The sequence below is a fragment of the Hyla sarda genome, chromosome 3 (assembly GCF_029499605.1).
Source record: "Hyla sarda isolate aHylSar1 chromosome 3, aHylSar1.hap1, whole genome shotgun sequence".
NCBI classification, from domain to species: domain Eukaryota; kingdom Metazoa; phylum Chordata; class Amphibia; order Anura; family Hylidae; genus Hyla; species Hyla sarda.
In genome coordinates, this window is record NC_079191.1 from 404,408,789 (window position 1) to 404,430,664 (window position 21,876).

The 21,876-nt window shown below is 43.3% G+C and overlaps 1 protein-coding gene across 2 annotated transcripts in view; it reads right to left on the reverse strand.

Annotated features, from left to right (window-relative positions):
* CAMKMT (calmodulin-lysine N-methyltransferase) overlaps nt 1–21,876 on the reverse strand; it is a 502,992-nt gene that overhangs the window by 46,007 nt on the left and 435,109 nt on the right. For both annotated transcript variants that reach the window (XM_056568123.1, XM_056568124.1), the window contains exons 9-10: nt 17,627–17,690; nt 180–311 (exon numbers count right to left, since the gene is read on the reverse strand). In XM_056568123.1, coding sequence (XP_056424098.1) covers nt 180–311; nt 17,627–17,690 — 196 coding nt within the window. The remainder of the gene's footprint in view (nt 1–179; nt 312–17,626; nt 17,691–21,876) is intronic.

Sequence of the window (21,876 nt, forward strand, 5' to 3'; positions counted from 1 at the left end):
AGATTAAGACGGGGGCGGTTTAACGGCGAAAAACTAATCGCGTATAAAAATAGCTGTTTAGAAGGAGCTCACCTAAAGGACCGCTTTTAATGAAACGTTTGTTACCTGCCAAAAAGACCATGATCTTTTTAGAATGCATCGTGGATTAAAGTATTATCTGTCGCCAGCAGAGAACCCACCTTGGAGTGGAAGTCGGAGATGTGCTCGTCGTAATTTTCGCATCTTTGGATAGAAAAGCCGGCCGCTTCTGCTAGATTGCAAAACTGGTTTAGAGTCTTCCCTCTCGGTGGAGCAAATACCAGCACTTTCCCCTGTAAGAAAGGAACGGGAAAGAAAACACATTTTTATTTTATTTTTTTTCGTGAAAAAACATCGGGCAAATGTCCAAATATAAAGTAGAAGGCGCAAAAGTGAATGTTACATTTTTTTTATTTTTTATTGTGCAGACGGAGAAATACCATGGCTGGCTTCTTCCGAAAGCGGCACCATGTCAGTTCATGGGTTGCATCTAGTATTAAAGCTTTATTGAATGTATAGAGCTGAGTTGCAATACCTCCCACAACCTGTGAAAAGGAGTGGTGCTGTTTTGGGGAGAATTTATTTGAACTCTGGCTTGCCCCCAAAACACACTTATCCTCAATCCTTCTATCCTCTGATATGTGGGGATCCAAGTAAAGTCCTCAATTATCTTCAGTGTTTCTTAACCAGGGTGCCTCCAGCTGTTGCAAAACTACAACTCCCAGCATGCCCAGAGTTGTAGTTTTGCAACAGCAGATAGTCCACAGTTTGTAGACCACTGCTCTATATGCATTCAGACATTGACTTACAGAATAGTTACCTACAGGTGGCACTAGAGAGAAAGTTTTTTCCTTCTGGATAAGAACTAATTTGCATCCCTCTTTCCCAGGGTGAATTGCCTAAGTTGTAGCTTTGCAACAGCTGGAGGCACCCTGGTTGGGAAACAGTGATGTGGCCCCTTGGAAATGAAGCAACACGTCTAACTATTGCTTCATTCAAGGGGTGCTGTGCACTTCTCTCCCTGCTCCGTGTCACGTGATGGAGACACTCCCATAGACTTACATGGCAAGTTTGTTTTGATCACATGACAAAGAGCTGGGAGAGAACGTGCTGAGCGTTAACTCCTCCCGGCTTGTTTTCTTGATCAGTGGAGTTCTTAACACTCAGACCCCTGCCGATCAAAGCTTTTGAATTGCTGCTAGGACATGTCAAAACTTTGTTCTAATGACAGTGGCCATTTCAATTTTTATTAAGGGAGGTGATTATTTAAAAAAAAAAAAATGTTTACACTTTAAAAGGAAAACTGTCAACTATATTCTGCCGCAAGGTACTGGTGGATAGTTCGGGAGACGTTGATTAAAACGAGCCCTACCTCGCTCGGATCCGCTTGGCCGTTTGCTCGCAATTGTAGTTTTAATCTATGTGTATAGCTTGCTGTAACTGGCATGGGCGGGGCTTCTGCACTGACGTCAGCACCGCTTATGAATATTCATCCCCCCCCTCCCTTTAGTTCTCCCTCTCTTCGCTGCTCCTAACTGGAGGGAGGGGGGATGAATATTCATAAGCGGCGCTGACGTCAGTGCAGAAGCCCCGCCCATGCCAGTTACAGCAAGCTATACACATAGATTAAAACTACAATTGCGGGCAAACCGCCAGGCGGATCCGGGCGAGGTAGGGCTCATCAGCGTCTCCCGCACTATCCACCAGTAGTGTGGATAATGCGGGAGAAAATATCTGGCAGTTTTCCTTTAAAAGGGGGCTGTTAATAGGGGGCCGTTAATAGGGGGCTATTACATGCAATCATAAGATTGCATTCACTGCTCAGTAATGTCGGCACTCTGCCTTTTCAGCCTGCCTGAGGGAGGCTGCAGTAGCAAAGTGATAATGCAGGCACAGGTAGGTGCTGGGGGGACTTCAGCCACCATTTGAACTCATCGCCCCCCCCTCCCCTACACACACTTACACTGCGGGAGAGAGGGGTATAGGGTTGGTGAAGAGACCACTAAGCTTAACAGTACATGAGAATTAAGCCTTTAGATGACATGATTGGCATTGATCACAGCATCTAAAGGATTTACTGTGCACATCAGTATGACGACCACAGTTATCGGTGAGTCCTCCTGCTGTTAGCAGCCGGTGCTCCCCATCTATGAGGGGACCACAGCTCCTGTGCTCGCTTCATAGAACTTAAGCACTGCAGGACGCTGCGGGGCTACAATTTTTTCATGCCGTCACGGGCCTGACAATTGTATCCTCTGTGAACACTCTCTGCCTCACCTGTGTCATTGCTCCCCAGCACAATCCTTCCTAATATGTCTGCATGATATCTCCATTAAATAAAGACATCAAGCTCCAAGATTCTCTGCGATGAGTGCTGCACTTTCTTCACTGAAGTTACTTTGGACTTTTATCTTCTAATATGTGGCAGTAATTGATAAGAAGTGTTCCTGCTGGCCCTGTCTTTAACAACTGTGATAACAGAGCCAGAGGTTATTGAAGTTCTGTTCACAAAAATTTCTAAGGCCACTTTCACACCGTTTGGAAATTCCGTTTTGACATTCCCCTCCGAAATACAGGCATGTACCAATGTTGGCAATGGGATTCTGCTGCAAAGTGATTACTGCAGAGTTTTTCTTTCCGGACGGAAAATCCGCTCAAAAAATTGAACCTTGCAGATTTCCGCTCAGCAGACATTGCTGTCTATGGGGACAGCAATGTCTGCACACTCCTAGTGCCATCTGATTCAGCCGGCGCTGCCCACACTCCGTATCTCCAGACGGATTTTGTCTGGCCAAAGATTCGGTAGTGTGAAACTGGCCTTAGGCAGAGTTAACACTACAGAAATTCCAAGAGGAATTCCATTTTATTTCACTCAGAAATTCCGGTGCAGCAGAGTTCCATTACTGATAATAGGATTCCGCTGCACAGTTCTCACTGCTAAATTTTTGAGGGGACTTTCTGCCCAGAAAATCCACTTGAAAAATTCTGCCAGAACATTGAACTTGGATTTTTGCTCCGTAGACATTGCTGTCTATGGGGATGGCAATGTCCATGCAGTCCTAGACGTTGGTCGCACTCGGAATCTCCGTCCGGAAATTCCGAAGTGTGAACCAAGCCTAATAGAGATTACTTGCAAGAGCTGTTCCTAGGGAACTATGATGCTCTTCACCCCAGGTATGCCCTATATAATCTATATCCAGAGAATAATCTTAGAAATATACAGTAGTCCCAAGAGCCAGTGTCTTCTGAATAGCTAGTTGTGACATCATCTCAAGTTCTAAGGCAGCGAACAGTCCACAGGTAGGTATTACTAGCTCATCTCTGCTGGTACAGTGACCCCTCGACCTACGATGGCCCCAACATACGATCACTTCAAGATACGATAGCCTCTCAGAGGCCATCGCATGTTGAAGGCAGCATCAACATACGATGCTTTTGTATGTCGGGGCCATCGCATAAACGGCTATCCGGCAGCGCTGACTGCTTCAGCTGCCGCCGGATAGACGTTTACGGTGCCCCGTGCCCTTTGCTGATGATCACTTACCTGTCCTCTGGGCTCCTGCGGGTCCTCTTCGGGATCCTCTGCATCGTCGGCGCTCTCCATCGACGTCATCACGCCGCTGTGCATGCCGTCCCCTCATCCAATAGGAGCGGCGTGCGTAGCGACGTGATGGCGGCAACGGAGAGCGAGGATGCCGGGGAAGAAGAGGCCTTACCGGAGCGTCGGGGACGCGGTGACAGCGATGGACGCTGACATCCCGGGCAGCGGTGAAGGTCCAGAGCGGCAGGGACAGGTGAGTACAACTTCCTCTAACAGTGGTCTACAACCTGCGGACCTCCAGATGTTGCAAAACTACAACACCCAGCATGCCCGGACAGCCGTTGGCTGTCCGGGCATGCTGGGTGTTGTAGTTTTGCAACAGCTGGAGGTCCGCAGGTTGTAGACCACTGTCCTCTATACTTTACATTGCACGGATCCCTCAACATGCGATGGTTTCAACAAACGATGGTCCGTTTGGAACGGATTACCATCGTATGTTGAGGGACCACTGTATATGGATACTGTTAGTCACCGTTAGAGCACCATAGCAGTGCCAGGCCTGATACCCTGCATATCATCATTTCTCGATCATTAATTTCCATGCAATGTACAGCTTTATACTTGCATTACTGCTGAAATCTGAAATGATGTGGGTTGAGTACTCACCTCTGGTAGAAGAGCACAATGCACAATAGTAAAATAAATCAACAACAAGAGGCAATTGTGCCGGGCATTATGACTGAGTGAGTTTTTGGACAGTGTCTTTATCAGCAGAACCCATTAGAGTAGATTGAATCCACTACAGAAATTGTATTGAGAAGATCAAAATTGAACAGTAGAAAAGCTGCCTCCATTTTAATCTGTAGAAAGTCTGATTTCTGTGTCCATTTCCAAACTACTCTACGGATTGAAGCTACAATGCCTTTGAAAAGTTTTCAGGCCCTTTCACTTTTTTCACATTTTGTTATGTTGAGGCCTTCTGCTAAAATAAAATAGAAAATGTTTTTTTCCCATCATTCTGCACTCAATACCTCATAATAAAAATAGAATTCTAAACATTTTAGCAAATGTATTAAAAAGTAAAATTTGAAATGTATCCCTAGCTCCTCCCATTTATCTTGATCACCCCTGAGATGTTTCTACACCTTGATTGGAGTCACCTGTGGTAAATTAAGGGGATTGGACAAGATTTGGAAAGACACAGCCCTGTCTATATAAGGTCTCACAGCTGACAATGCATATCAGAGCAAAAACCAAACCATGAGGCGGAAAAGAACTGTCTGTAGAGCTTAGAGACAGGATTGTGTGGGGGCAGAGATCTAGAGAAAAGTAAAAAAAAAAATCTGCTGCACTAAAAGTTCCCAAAAGTACAGTGGCCTCCATAATTCTTAAAAAAGGAAGTTCTGAATAGTCAGGACTCTTTCTAGATGTGGCTGTCCCACCCAACTAAGTATTCAGGAGAGAAGGTCCTTGGTAGGAGAGGTGACCAAGAACCCAAAAGTCACTCTGGCTGAGCTTTTAAGATCCCGATTGATAAAAGGAGAAACTTCCAGGTCAGCCATCACAGCAGCACTTTATCAATCTGTCTTTATGGCAGAGTGACTAGAAAGAAGCCTCTTCTCAGACACATGAAAAAAGGATTTTGCAAAAAAAGTTTGCACCCCCCCCCTAGTACCTCACTACCTCGTTCTGATCATGTACATCTAATTTTTATGTGTCTACAGCCTAAATGTCTCTCAAAATTACCTTTATTTACTTGCCATAATTGCTCAGTGAGGTTTTGGTCCATACAGAGGCATGGGGCATGACTCTCTCTTCTCCTCAGCCTCCCTCACTCTGCTCTGACTCACAGAGGGCTGGTAGCAAGCATATCAGCTCTGGACCTGCCCTGCCAATCACTCATGGAGTCCATGACGTGTCTATGACTAATGGACAATGCAGGACTGGTATTTGTCCCAGGAGGCAGGGGGACCCCTAGTGGCCACTTTCTTGACTGTCTTTTTTTTTTAGTATGAAATACTGAACATTTTCTGATGAAAGCAATTGCAAAGCATATTGTTTTTGCATGCTTTATAATACATCAAAAGTTAAGACTTTAAGATTATTTGGCCTGATGAAACCAAGAGTGAAGTTTTAGGATACTGGATGTAGCATATATGATGCAGATTTTGCTGTGTATCTACTGCAGTGTAAATCAGCTGCAAAAATACCAGCAATATACACTGCGCATATGCTACGTGGGACCGTACCCTTAGGCCTCAGCTCAAAGCATCTTGTCTGAAGGATCTGGCACTTCTCATCACCTCCCAAAACCATCCCTACAATGAAGAATGGTGGTGACAGCATCATTCTATGGGGGTGTTTTTCAGCGGCTGGACAGGGAGACTGAGCATCAAAAAACTCCATTAAAATGACAGTAGCGACTAGGCTGGGTACCCCTAGCAACCAGACTGTCAGATCTGATCCAGCTAGCCATTTTTTTAAAGCTTGACTTATACTGCAGAGAAAAGAGGAATATGCACAAACTTTGTGTAGCTTCTGCATAGGACCTCATTAGAGATGAGCGAATCGAAGCTGACGAATCCGAATTCAGTACGAATTTCATGAAAAATTTGATTCACAACAAATGCGAATATTACTGCGATTCTATCGTGGGAATCGCTCCATTAAACTACATTTAGTGCGGTCCAGGCTCCAGGGCATCTAAAATGGCGGATCCACATGTGAGGACATGGGGCAAGGAACTCTGGGAAGGTGGGAATAAGGGTTGGTGGGATGACCCTGAATCACATGCAGGATGCAGCCTATCAGCAGCCAGTCACCCGTGATGTCACAGCCCTATTTAATTGGCAGCCATATTCCGGCTAGTCACTTCATTCATTACACTGCAGAGAGATAGGACGGACAGCCTGTGTGTGTTACACAGAAAAGCTTTTTCCAGCAGCGTTTCTCCTCCTAGTCACATCAGGTGGTCAGGTCAGAGAGCAGTGCTTTTTTCACTGAAAAGGATTTTTACTGCAGCCATTAACCTCCCAGTCACTTTCTTCAGCACTGTATTACAGAGAGGGGCAGAGAGCTGTGTGTTACCTCCTACATTTCAACAAACTGACTCAACTTCATAAACCTTAGCAGAGGAGGCAGGAATAATTTTTCAGCGCAATTTTGTATCTTTGTTCCACAACAAATCATCTGCTGGTTATACTAGTCTGTAGACGGTATAATACCCAGCAGTCCATTCCTAATAGTCTTTAACAGAGTGCAATTTTGGGTTTAGTACACAGCTTTTGTGTGCTGCAGCACTGTTGTGTACTGCTGGTGTTGTGCAAAAATATGTTTTTTTTAAGCGTACTGTAGCGCATTTTTCTCCCTTCATAAGTGCATACCACATACCTACATCTAAGTAGTGTGCTATTTAGTACCTGTTAAACTCTCAAGGGCCTAGATACTGTGAAAGGCCAGGGAAAAGTAATCACCAGCTGGTGTTTTACTAAAATAAGTTTTTTTAAGTGTACTGTAGCACATTTTCCTGCGCTCATAAGTGCATACCACATACCTACATCTAATTAGTGTACTATTTTGTACCTGTTAATCTGTCAAGGGCCTAGATACTGTGAAAGTCCAGGCAAAAGTAATAGAGGTAGCAGGGAGTCGGCACTAGTCACGGTGGCGTGGTGCCCGCGGACAAGTAATCATCAGGGTGGGTAAAGAAATCCCGGCACCCACAAATGATGCTAAATCCCCTCAGGTGTTTATTCACACATAAAGAAAAGGTTGACAAAGGCCACCTGTTGGCCGAAACGCATCCTGCGAGTTGCAACACCTTTTCTTTATGTGTGAATAAACACCCAAGGTGATTTAGCATCATTTGTGAGTGCAGGGATTTCTTTACCCACCCAGGCAAAAGTAATGACCGGCTGGTGTTTTACTCCAATCCTTTTTTAAACGTACTGTAGCGCATTTTAGTAGCGCATTTTTCGGCCCTCTTTGTTCCACAACAAATGGTCTGCTGGTTATACTAGTCTGTAGAAGGTATAATACATACCCAGCAATCCATTCCTAATAGTCTGTGAGACTATTGCTGCAGCACTGTTGTGTACTGCTGGTGTTGTGCAAAAATACGTATTTTTAAGCATACGGTAGCACATTTTTCTGCCCTTATAAGTGCATACCACATACCTACATTTAAGTAGTGTACTATTTTGTACCTGTTAATCTGTCAAGGGCCTAGATACTGTGAAAGTCCAGGCAAAAGTAATCACCGGCTGGTGTTTTACTCCAATAAGTTTTTTAATCCTACTATAGCTAATTTTTCTACCCTCATAAGTGCATACCACATACGTACATCTAAGTAGTGTACTATTTTGTACCTGTTAATCTGTCAAGGGCCTAGATACTGTCAAAGTCCAGGCAAAAGCGGAGATGGAGGCAGGGAGTCCCTCCAAGACACTTGCACAAATGGCACGATGCATGCTCACTTGTTTGCGTAGTGAGAGCCGAATTGTCACCATTCGGCAGCGGGATGAGTTCTGGCTTTACACCTTATTGGGCAGGAGAAGCACCAGCTCCATCAGCAGCCGCCTGAGTGTACAGTCGCTGATGAGTAACTTTCTTCACCCGCATAGTGAAGTAGCAGGTAGACCTGGAGCAGGACCTGAACCAGCAGGTGGTGACATACCTTGACATGCCCATGCCAACGCACCTTGAAGATCCGCTGCACTATATGGTCTCCTCATGCTTCAGCCACCTCCAGGCTGTGCCATTCAGACACCATATGGTCTACTCATGATGCATCAAACTCCAGGCTGTGCCATTCAGCCACTATATGTTCCGCTGATGCTGCCACCAACTCCAGGCTGTGCCATTCAGCCACTATATGGTCTCTTCATGCTTCAGCCACCCCCAGGCTATGCCATTCAGCCACTATATGGTCTCCTCATGCTGCCACAAACTCTAGGCAGTGCCATTTGGCCACTTTATGTTCTACTCATGCTGCCGCAAACTCAAGGCTGTGCAATTCGGCCACTTTATGGTCTCCTTATGCTTCAGCCACCTCCAGGCTGTGTCATTAAGCCATTATATGGTCTCCTCATGCTTAACCACGCCCAGGCTGTGCCAATCAGCCACTATATGGTCTCCTCATGCTTCAGCCAACTCCAGACTGTGCCATTCGGCCACTATATGGTCTCCTTATGCTTCAGCCACCTCCAGGCTATGCCATTCAGCCATTATATGGTCTCCTCATGCTTCACCACCCCCAGGCTGTGCCAATCAGCCACTATATGGTCTCCTCATGCTTCAGCCAATTCCAGGCTGTGCCATTCGGCCACAATAAGGTCTCTTTATGCTTCAGCCAATTCCAGGCTGTGCCATTCAGCCACTATATTGTCTCCTCATGCTTCAGCCACCTCCAGGCTGTGCCATTCAGCCACTATATGGTCTCCTCATGCTTCAGCCACCTCCAGGCTGTGCCATTAAGCCACTATATGGTCTCCTTATGCTTCAGCCACCTCCAGGCGGTGCCATTCAGCCACTATATGGTCTCCTTATGCTTCAGCCAATTCCAGGCTGTACCACTCAGCCACTATATGGTCTCCTCATGCTTCACCACCTCCAGGCTGTGCCATTAAGCCACTATATGGTTTCCTTATGCTTCAGCCAACTCCAGGCTGTGCCATTCAGCCAGTATATGGTCTCCCCATGCTTCACCAACTCCAGGCGGTGCCATTCAGACACTATATGGTCTCCTCATGATGCCACAAACTCCAGGCTGTGCCATTCAGCCACTATATGTTCCACTCATGCAGTCACCAACTCCAGGGTGTGCCATTCAGCCACTATATGGTCTCCTCATGCTTCAGCCACCCCCAGGCTATGCCATTCAGCCACTATATGGTCTCCTCATGCTGCCACAAACTCCAGGCTGTGCCATTTGGCCACTATATGTTCTACTCATGCTGCGGCAAACTCAAGGCTGTGCAATTCGGCCACTATATGGTCTCCTTATGCTTCAGCCACCTCCAGGCTGTGCCATTCAGCAATTATATGGTCTCCTCATACTTCACCACCCCCAGGCTGTGCCAATCAGCCACTATATGGTCTCCTCATGCTTCAGCCAATTCCAGGCTGTGCCATTCAGCCACTATATTGTCTCCTCATGCTTCAGCCACCTCCAGGCTGTGCCATTCAGCCACTATATGGTCTTCTCATGCTTCACCCCCTCCAGGCTGTGCCATTAAGCCACTATATGGTCTCCTTATGCTTCAGCCACCTCCAGGCGGTGCCATTAAGCCACTATATGGTCTCCTTATGCTTCAGCCAATTCCAGGCTGTACCACTCAGCCACTATATGGTCTCCTCATGCTTCACCACCTCCAGGCTGTGCCATTAAGCCACTATATGGTTTCCTTATGCTTCAGCCAACTCCAGGCTGTGCCATTCAGCCAGTATATGGTCTCCCCATGCTTCACCAACTCCAGGCGGTGCCATTCAGACACTATATGGTCTCCTCATGATGCCACAAACTCCAGGCTGTGCCATTCAGCCACTATATGTTCCACTCATGCAGCCACCAAATCCAGGGTGTGCCATTCAGCCACTATATGGTCTCCTCATGCTTCAGCCACCCCCAGGCTATGCCATTCAGCCACTATATGGTCTCCTCATGCTGCCACAAACTCCAGGCTGTGCCATTTGGCCACTATATGTTCTACTCATGCTGCGACAAACTCAAGGCTGTGCAATTCGGCCACTATATGGTCTCCTTATGCTTCAGCCACCTCCAGGCTGTGCCATTCAGCAATTATATGGTCTCCTCATACTTCACCACCCCCAGGCTGTGCCAATCAGCCACTATATGGTCTCCTCATGCTTCAGCCAACTACAGGCTGTGCCATTCAGCCACTATATGGTCTACTCATGCTTCAGCCAACTCCAGGCTGTGCCATTCGGTCACAATATGGTCTCCTCATGCTTCAGCCAACTCCAGGCTGTGCAATTAAGCCACTATATTTTCTCCTCATGCTTCAGCCACCTCCAGGCTGTGCCATTTAGCCACTATATGGTCTTCTCATGCTTCAGCCACCTCCAGGCTGTGCCATTCAGACACTATATGGTCTCCTCATGCTTTAGCCACCTCCAGGCTGTGCCATTCAGTGACTATATGGTCTCCTTATGCTTCAGCCACCTCCAGGCTGTGCCATTTGGCCACTATATGGTCTCCTGATGCTTCAACCACCTCCAGGCTGAGCCTTTCAGCCACTATATGGTCTCCTTATGCTTCAGCCAACTACAGGCTGTGCCATTCGCCCACTATATGGTCTCCTTATGCTTCAGCCAACTACAGGCTGTGCCATTCAGCCACTATATGGTCTCCTCATGCTTCACCACATCCAGGCTGTGCCATTCAGATGCTATATGGTCTCCTTATGCTTCAGCCACCTCCAGGCTGTGCCATTCAGCCACTATATGGTCTCCTCATGCTTCAGCCACCTCCAGGCTGTGCCATTCAGCCACTATATGGTCTCCTCATGCTTCAACCCCCTCCAGGCTGTGCCATTCAGACAGTATATGGTCTCCTCATGCTGCCACAAACTCCAGGCGGTCATTCAGTCACTAAATGGTCTCCTCCTCATACTGATGCCACCTCCAGGCTCTGTCATTGTGCCGCCAAGTGACTCCTTGTTAAATTTGGTCCTTTGTAACCACACGCCAGGGCCCGGGACACTAAAACGTGGGAGTGTAATCTTAAATTTAAATTTCAAAATCTTAAATTTAAATTTCAAAATATCGATGTAATCTTTTCAAGACTGAGGCCCTATGGTCGTTGACATCATATAGTAGCTGTGGAATTACCACAAGAATCCAATTAAACAGGCTGTAGCAATAAAAATGAACCATTACTGATAATGAAACATTTGCAGTTCCACAAAAGAGTAAGACAGCTGGGGGGCTGGGGCATTGAGAGGCACAGGCTAGAACAGGTGGTAGCTCGCCTCGCGGCAAACCGCCAGCTCGATGCTCACCAGAATGGGTACCCAAAAAATGTAAATAAATTCAAATTAAATTAAACAAAAATTACATTAAAATATCTATTTATTCTCTTCAATTTTTACGCCGTGTGGTCTTCCTGCTGCCACATTCAGAAGCTCTGCCACTGAGAAGATTCTAATAGCGAGGCTGTAATTTGCATGTCATACTGAATAACAGTATTATTTCACTAACACAGCACACACCCTATGCGTGTTATGGCAAGGGAAATTGTTCTGCACCCCTATTGAGGCTCTCTGTAGCCCAAAAATAGCCATTTTTAATACAGATTCGACGCAAATAAATTTGGCCCGAACAAAAATTTTTCGGAAAATTCGGTGAAATGTCTGAATCAAATTTTTCTAAAGTTCACTCATCTCTAGACCTCATACACATAATAGCTGAACAGAGATACGTACATGCTTCTATACAGCATTGTATTAGAGGAGTACTTCGGGATAGGGAGGTTTTGAAAGGGCTACATTTTGTTCCAAACTCTAGGTGCGGGCTGCAGGGGTCGTGACGTCACAGCCACGCCCCTAGTGGCGTAAAGTCATGCCCCCTCAATGCAAGTCTATGGGTCTACCACGCCCCCTCCCATAGACATGCATTGACGTGGCGTGATGTCATGATGGGCACGGCCGTGACTTCACAACTCCCCCCAGCCCGCACCCAGCCTTCAGAACAAAATGTTCCAAACAATGGGGCAAGTGGTGTACCACTTAAGCAAATTTAATATTCTGTCAGGCATAAAAAAATAAATATTTACTTACCTTCTGCTGCTTCCCGATGCCTCTGTTGTCCTGCTGCGGTCCCTGATCCGCTCCTCTTCTGGGTTTCTCGTGGTCAACGCACAATGCTACAGCTCAGCAATCATTGGCCACAGAGATGTCCCTCCTCAGCCAGCGTTTGCTGGGCTGCAGTGGTACTCCACTGCCCCAGCATTCAGAACATTTTGTTACGAATGCTGAGTGCGAGCTGCGGGGGGTTGTGATGTCCTGGCCATGCCCCTCGTGACGCCACCCCCCCTCAATGCAAGTCAATGGGAGGGGGCGTGGCAGCCGACACACCCCCTCCCATAGACTTGCATTGAGGGGAGTGGAGTGACATCACAAGGAGAGTGGCTGTGATGTCCCGACCCCTGCAGCCCACACTGCGATTGGAACAAAATGTTCTGAATGCTGGGGCAGTGGAGTACCCCTTTAAACTTTGGCACATTTGAAAATCAAATAACATTTTAAGCAAATTTACTCAGTTGATGATGTTTTTCCTTTTTTTTTTTTTTTTAGCCAAGAGGCATCTAAAAAGTACAAACCCCAAAACGTGATGAACAGATTTGCAGACAAACACTCGAATGCCCTTCAGCTGCCCCTGCCAGAAACTGCGACAACACATAAACACAGCGGATGTTTCTAAATGTGTATTATAACTAGGTATACTTTAGTGGAAAATATGATAACAATCGGTGCCACTTCACAGAGCGAAGCCGTGATACATAGCCGTAGAAGGAAAACCTAACCTGCATCGCCCGAGAAAATCTTTTATTTTTCCAGCCTGAAGCTGAAGATGAACTCAGTGTCCCATCGGAACTGTCTCTCAGGTGGTGAGCATTGCTGTGTATTAAAAACTCAAAGTCTATTTGTAAAATGCTGCAAAGAGCTATGGCAGAAGGAGAAATAAACTCACAATCAATTCATGGAGAACAGCGGGGATATACTTTAGCCGCACATTGCAGCATACTGAAGGCATAACCACCAGCATGCCTTTCATCTCAAAGTTAAAGTGAAAACCTGTGTTCTATCAGAACAGCTTCCCAGGTGGTGAGAATTGTGAAAACAAATCAGGCAGCGCACGGCCCTTTCACAGTACAATCCACTTCTGCTAGAATACCCTTTCTTCCAACCTGTTGCTGATCCTGCGGCTGTCCCCTTAAATACCTCCCGTGAGGATAATTTTATTCTCAAAAATACATTAAGGCTTCTTAATATTCTCACAAATAAATGGCTAGCAACTGAACGTACTACCTTTAGTATGCTATAAGCATTGCTTCCGTAAAATGTACAGTCTAAGTGCTTTAGGATCCGTGTACACAGGCAGATTTTGCTGCTGCAAAAAAAACTTTGTGCAGCTGTTTTTCTGCTTTTTTTTTTTTTTTAATTTTTGCTGCTTAGGCTACTTTTACACTACCGTTGCGCCCCGTCAAGCACGGCCGTGAACTCTTTTTTTGGGGGGAGTTTGACGGACGTCATTTTGATGGGTCGCAAAGGGCAACAGTGGGTCCCGATGGACACCATTATAGTCAATGGGGTCCGTCGGGTGCCGTTGTTTTTCAGAGTAAGTAGCAGGAGAAAAAGACGGCGGAAGCTGTATTTTTTCTCCCATTATTTTCCCCGGTGGCCGTCACACTACCGCGTAACAACGGTAGTGTGAAAGTAGCCTTATTTTGTCATTGACTTACTGGCAGACAATAAATATCAGAGAAAAAAAAGCAGAGGATAATAAGCAGCTAAAAATCTGTGCGTGTGGACGAACCCTTAAATGCGAAGAATCAAAAGCTTTTTATACATTGTACATCTTAGCAAAACCATAACCTTTCTAATATAGTTCATAAAAAGGTTCTCTCCTTTTTATAGAAATCATGGCTTATAAAAAAAATGTTCGGCTGCAGCATCATCTTTGTCACAGCTAAAGCACAGTCAGGAATAAAGTCCAGGAAGTGAGGGCAGGACTAGCACTCCTCTGGGTTCACTCCTGTCCTTTCAGACTGCAGCATGAAAACAAAGAAAGGGGGTTACAGAGCAGCCTGTAGGGATTGGGTGAAGAGGCACAGCACAGGAGACTCAGGGAGGAAGTGAATGCATGGTGAATGAGGGCAGGCTCAGTGTTTGCCTCAGACACGCCCTTTCATGAGCAGTGGATGTTGGAATGAGTGAGCAGCAGAACAGAGGGACTTGTGAGTCAAATACAGACGCTAGACACATAAAAAAAGACATGTTAAGAGTCTGCATTACCTAGTGAATAACATTCAGAAGCATTATGTTTTTCTCTATGATCTAATGTGTACGCTTTAAAATGAAATTGTATCCATGCCCGAAAAATTCTCCGGGCATGATGTAATTATGCAACTGCTGGTGGTGTACTGCCATATTTTGTGTTACAGTGGCACACTGGTTGGGTAACACTGGCCAAATAGGAATGACCTCCTGAATAATCAAAGACAACTAGATATAAGAGCGGGAAATCGACTTCCCAGAAGAGGAACAAGGGAGTATAAAAATGTAGAAGGGGGTATAAAAATGAAAATTTTAAGGGGTCTGTGGTGTTCTGATGTAGCATAGCCTCATTTACATGGAACACCTAATGGCATACTAAGCACCATCTACTGTTCTTATCGTGGAACAAAAACTAAAAATAGTTCATGATGCGTCGGATGCATTTCATTTGATAAAAGGTGTAGAAGTAAGATTAGAAGTAAAATTTAAAGCAACCACCAATCTGAAAAACGCATTTTTTTACTTATTCACACAGGCAATGACCGAGTGGAGCTATAGAGATAGCTTCTAGCAGATTCCTCATGCAACTAAAACTACCCATTTATGAAACGTGGCTATAGTCTACAGCTGGCTCGTGATCTGCGCTCATTGTTCCCGAAAGTAGCACAATGGCAGTCAGCCATGTAGACTAGAATCCATGTTCATACATAATAAAAGCCTATTAGACACACTCACAGTTTTTGTGTTTTACGAGGTGTACTCCAAACACAAACCTCACCGTTGGCACAATGCAAAAATAAACATGGCCGTACACTTTGATACAAGACAGAACAAAGTGCTGTGGAATATAGTTTGGTGGGGGGGTAATCGCGGTATTAAATAATCCATTAAAACTTAAGTCTTCACTCTGCAAACACCAGATAATGAGCAATTTAAGGTGCGTCTTCTCTAACCCAGGATTCACACGAATGCCAAATGTGTCTGTATAAAGTAACATCTCAGGCAATGTTTGTGTTTCTTTTGTTAAAAAAAAAAATTATTCAAGTGTTGACTCACAAAAGTCTAATGTAAACTAACTGGCAAATCAATCTGCAACTAGATGCAAGTCAAGCAGTCATCCTTAATAAGAGGATTTAGAGAGTGCCAAGATCAAGAGCGTGCCATGCTTGTATCCTCCACAGTGTTCTTATTTAGACACTATCAACATAAATCATAAGAAAACATACAATTCTTTAAAAGGGTACTCCTATACCTGATACTTACCCCTATACTTACCTCTCACTCGGTCCCAATAGCCTCCAATATCACTGCTCCTGGTCTCCGCCAGGTCCACTTCCTGGTGCTGGGGGTCCCTACCTCTGAGTGCCGCTCAGCAAATCACTGACTGAGGCAGGAAACCACTGCAGCCAGTGATTGGCTAAACGGAACCCGGTATCCGGTAAACATCATTTCCTGCTGCTAGGGCCCAATAAGTTATATTGCCACTCAGTTAATGACTTGCTACAGTGGTGTCTGCCCTAAGTCAGTGATTGGCTAAATAGTGTTCTGACATATTGACCCCCAGAACCAGTTTCAGTTGTTCCTGAGCTAGTGGGTGGAAACTACCTGCTATGATTTTTCCCATACACTACATCACTACAGCAGAAGAGAAAATCCAGCTCCACTATAGCTCAATAGTACACCTTTAGAGGCAGCAGCATGAAGGATATTATAGAGCAGTATACGATGTGAATCCAGCACTGAGGTTAGATATAACACTTACTAAAAGCTGCTGCAGCCTCTCTGCATCTGTCTCACTCTGGAGCTTCCTCCTCCATTCTTCTCCTTAGACTTCTACAAGCAACATTAATTCTGATACTTCAGTGAGCCAATTCATCTTGAGAAAGATTTTAGGCAGCTTTTTAAAGTGGATGTAAAGTTTGGGAGGTAAAAAAAAAAAAGGAAGAACGAAAGGGGGAGGAGCCTGACAAGTGGAGAAAAGTAATTTTTTTTCTTCTTAGATATATCAAAAAGTGTATTACATTTCTTATATTAACTTGTACCATTGATTCATGCAAAGCTGGTTGAAAAAGGTATGTGGTCATTTAATACATTTAAAAAAAAATCCATAAATAAATGAAATAAATAAATACAAATAAATAAATAAACTTAAATAAACAAATAAAATAAAAAAATACATATATAAATAAATAAAATAAATAAAAATAAATAAACAAATAAAATTTGATAAAAATCCATAACTAATTAATTAAATATAACAAATAAAATAAATAAAATACATGGATAAATAAATTAAATAAAGAATTAAATAAAAAATATAAATAAATAAATACAAAATAATTCAAAATCAGAAGGGAAATGAGGCAAACCGGCAGGCACTCTGATGATGTATTACAACAGTGTTTTCCAAACAGTGAGTCTCCAGCTGTATCAAAACTACAACTTCCAGTTGGATTTGTGTTAAAGTTGTTGCAAGATGGTGAATTTTTTTTTTCATGCGCATTAGATCTATCCTTGCAATACGGTGTTTTCCAAATGGTGTGTCTCCAGCTGTTGCAAGACTACAACTCCCAGCGTGTCCGGACAGCCTTTGGCTGTCCAGGCACGCTGCGAGTTGTAGTCTTGTAACAGCTGGAGACACACCATTCGGAAAACACTGCATTACGGGGATAGATCTAATGCGCATGAAAAAAAAATTCACCATCTTGCAACAACTTTAACACAAATCCATTATTATCAAAGTAAAATACTCTATAAAAATGTTTGATAAAAAAATAAATAAAAAAAATAATCTCATTCTATCTTTGAAGCGGTTTCATTTATTTCGTTACCCGCTGTGCGCCTTATCAGAAGGCCAAGTAGAAGAAGTTTCCCCTAGTTTGTGATTAGGAAAGAATCTGATAGATTAGAAGACTCAATTGAAGTCGGACATAATAAGTATTACAGTATTACATGACATTAATCCTGCCATTCCATTACTTTCTCAATCATTGTGCAGAGACTAATTATTCTGAAGCCAGTGATCAGGAGAAAATAGAAACATACTTACACTGGGCCGGAGTAATCTCTTTATTGCATCAACAAGGCAAGCTCTGTACTGGTCCAGAAACAGGCTGACATTCGGAAAAAGAACACATTGTGGATTAAAAGGAGGGACTGACATTATAATGATACAAGAAAGACAAATATTACACCAAGCAAATTCATTTAGCTGCGGTAATGAGGCTTTTAACAATTCAATTAGTATCAAGTCAACAGTTTCATAAGGGACCCGATGAGAACTTTCAACAAAACTGGTCAATGTTTCTCAGATTCCTTTGGTCATGATTTTAAAGGGGTATAAAAAAAAATTTCAAATCAACTGGTGCCAGAAAGTAAAACAAATTAGGAAATTACTTCTATTTAAAAAATCCTAATCGTTCCAGTACTTATCAGTTGCTGTATGCTCCAGAGGAAGTTGCGTAGTTCTTTTCAGTCTGACCACAGTGCTCTCTGCTGCCAGTGTTAAGAACGGTCCTGAGCAGGAGAGGATGTCTATGGGGCTTTGCTTCTACTCTGGACAGTTCCTGACATGGATAGAGGTGGCAGCAAAGAGCACTGCGGTCAGACTGGAAAGAACTACACAACTTCCTCTGGAGCATACAGCAGATGATAAGCACTGAAAGGATTAAGATTTTTATATAGAAGTCATTTACAAATCTATATAACTTTCTGGCACCAGTTAACTTGGAAACATTTCTGCTTCACCGGATTACCCCTTTAAGGGGTTTGCAGATTAAACAAACCCATCCCCTATCCATCGGTTGATTGTCTGGGGTCTGACCCCAAATTACTACAACCAGACCCAACTGTTTGAATGAAGCAGTGGTCAGACATGGGTGTTGCTACTCCATTCAACTCTATAGGCTGCCCAAAAGAGCCGAGTACAGCTCTTATGCATATTTGAGAGGCTCATTGAGTTGAATGGATCGGCAGTGTGCATGCCCGAGCCTAGTTATATTAAACTGGGGGACCAAGGGATTGGTGTGGGTGCCAATGGTCAAACCTTCACCGATTAGACATGTTGACTATCCTGGGGGATAAGTTTGTTTCATAGGAAACCCCCTTTAAATCATGGCCTGTGGTGGGACATTGAGAATGCAATTTGAGAAACACTGACCTAAGGGATCTCAAGGACATTGACCAGTAATGTTGGACATTTTTATTGGATTCTGGGCACATAGAGGATGAGTTTGTGGGCAAACCCCATTAAGTATATCCCTGAGGACACTTGGGGTATGCTCTGACCATAAATATTAAGAAAAATAAATACTAAGAAAATCAAAAACACATGACCTGTTGATGCCATCTAGGAAAAAATCTTAATCCTTCCAGTACTTATCATCTGTTGTATGCTCTACAGGAAGTTCTTTTTGAATTTCCTAACTGTCTGACCACAGTGCTCTCTGCTGACACCTCTGTCCATTTTAGGAACTGTCCAGTGTAGGAGCAAATCCCCATAGCAAACCTATCCTGCTCCAGACAGTTCCTAAACTGAACAGAGGTGTCAGCAGAGAGCACTGTGGTTAGACAGAAAGGAAATTCAAAGATAAAATAACTTCCTGTGGAGCATACAGCAGTTGATAAATACAGGAAGGATTAAGATCTTTTAATAGAAGTAATTTACAAATCTGTTTAACTTTCTGACACCAGTTAATTTAAAAAAAAAAATATTTTCCAGGGGAGTACCCCTTTAAGAAATACTTTCTTAGGTCACTATAACATTTTCTATCCCATTGTTTCTTTTATTTCCATTTTTCCAAAAGTTAGAATTAGAAATGGCAGCAGCTATAAGTTATATAATAGTCGTCACTCATATCCTAGAATTGGCTTAGATACGTAAAGGATGACACTATTGGTTCCATGGAGTATGGGAACTTGGCACAAGAGCCCCCCAGCATAGTCCGTCTACACCAGGGGGAGCCACTGGCTAGTCACTTCATGGGGATCAAGCATTACATAGATAAACTGCTTCCCAATGAGAGGGAACCAGTCCAGTAAATCCCAGCTATGGTTCAAATAACCCTGGGGCTCAGTGAGCCCAATCAGGAGTTCCCCAAAAAACAGGACTAAGACCTATTACTTTTAGCCCCTTAAGGACCCGGGGTTTTTCCGTTTTTGCATTTTCGTTTTTTCCTCCTCACCTTTAAAAAATTATAACTCTTAATTTTGCACCTAAAAATCCATATGATGACTTATTTTTTGTGCCATCAATTCTACTTTGTAATGACGTCAGTCATTTTACCCAAAAACATACAGCGAAACGGGAAAAAAATAATTGTGTGACAAAATTGAAAAAACCCCACCATTTTGTAAGTTTTGGGGGCTTCCGTTTCTACACAGTACATTTTTTGGCAAAAATGACACCTTCTCTTTATTCTGTAGGTCCGTACAATTAAAATGAAACCTCTTCTTACTTAGGTTTGATTTTGTCGTACTTCTGGAAAAAATCATAACTACATGCAGGTGATCTGAAGTTTTTAGCGGTACCATTTTTGTATTGCTAGGACTTATTGATCGCTATTTATTCATTTTTCATGATCTAAAAAGTGACCAAAAATACACTATTTTGGACGTACGACATTAACGATATATTTTTATAATTGGAACATTTCCGCACACGAAGATACCACATATGTTTATTTTTATTTACACAGTTTTTTTTTTTTTTAAATGGGAAAAGGGGGGTGATTCATACTTTTATTAGGGAAGGGGTTAAATGATCTTTATTCACTTTTTTTTTCTTCCCTTTTTTTGCAGTCTTATAGCTCCCATAGGGACCTATAACACTGCACACACTGATCTTTTACATTGATCACTGGCTTCTCATAGGAAACCATTGATCGATGATTCTGCTGCTTGACTGTTCATGCCTGGATCTCAGGCACTGAGCAGTCATTCGGCGATCGGACACCAGGAGGCAAGGTAAGGGACCCTCCTGCTGTCTTACAGCTGTTCGGGATGCCGCGATTTCGCCGCAAACATCCCGAACAGCCCCCTGAGCTAACCGGCAACGATTTACTTTCACTTTAGTACATTTACTTTTACTCTAAAGGGTTAATAGCGTGCAGCACCACAATCAGTGCCACGCGCCATTAGCCACGGGTCCTGGCCGTTGTTAGAGGGCGGACCCGACCCGCTATGACGTGGGCCTCGCCATGGCCCCGCATTATAGAACGGGAGCGGACTCAGGACGTACATTTACATCATGGGTCCTTAAGAGGTTAGGCTAGGGTCACATAGTATTTTGGTCAGTATTTGGTCCACATTTTTGTCGGTATCTCTCGTCCCCAGTCAAAACTTTTGAGAACTTGAAACTAGTCTATCATCCTGCCCCCAACTTCTGGAAATCTAAAAATGCCTACTGTATACCTGACCAGGAAATATCCATTACCTAGTATTATTATTATTATGTGATTTTTTTATGGAGTTTTATGCTAGCTATGCAATTTTTGTCATCTTTCGCTCTATTTTTATCAGATCTTCTTATTGTCTAGCTTTATGGTCTATGCAGCCTTCACTAAGTTTTGCGTAAAACACTAAAGAAGTCACAAACTTTTCTGAAGAAATAAGGCTTTCACAAAACTTTTATGTCTTTTTTACACCAGTCTTCTGGTGTAAATCATTGATAAATTACCCCCTGTGTATGTTTATTTTCAGTTGCCGTGCCAACCAATTTAAATGCCCATCATTGTATCAATGTTTGCACAACGCTAGATTAATCAGTTAGTAACAGTCTTTTACATAAATGCATGATGTGTTGTTGAGATTTATATGTATATTCTTATCTATTACATAAGAAATCCGCGAGTTTTACCTTTATTGTATATGAACTATTGTGCTTTTTATGTGTTTATTTATTTTGAACTGATGAATTATAGCTAATAACAGGTGGGTTTTTATGTATCAATTGTTAATTTGGTTTACTTATATATTTCAATGTTTTCTACGAGGCCATGTACTGTAAAATAAGCGCATTTGATCTGTGACCCTACAGTCATTGTAGCTGATCTTTTATATTCTTGGGTAGTTCCTGTTTATATATGTATCTGCCTGGTAAGAGTTTGTAAAGTATAATCTGTTGTATACTCCTTTTATACTAAGAAGTGCCTCAAGCAAGGTCAATTTGTCCAAACATAATTCAACAAGAATCTTCATCAATAACAACCTGACAGACAAGGACAACACAAAAAGTATATTTTGAGTCAACAAGAAAAAATGCATATATATATTATTATTATTTTATTTCATAAATAAATT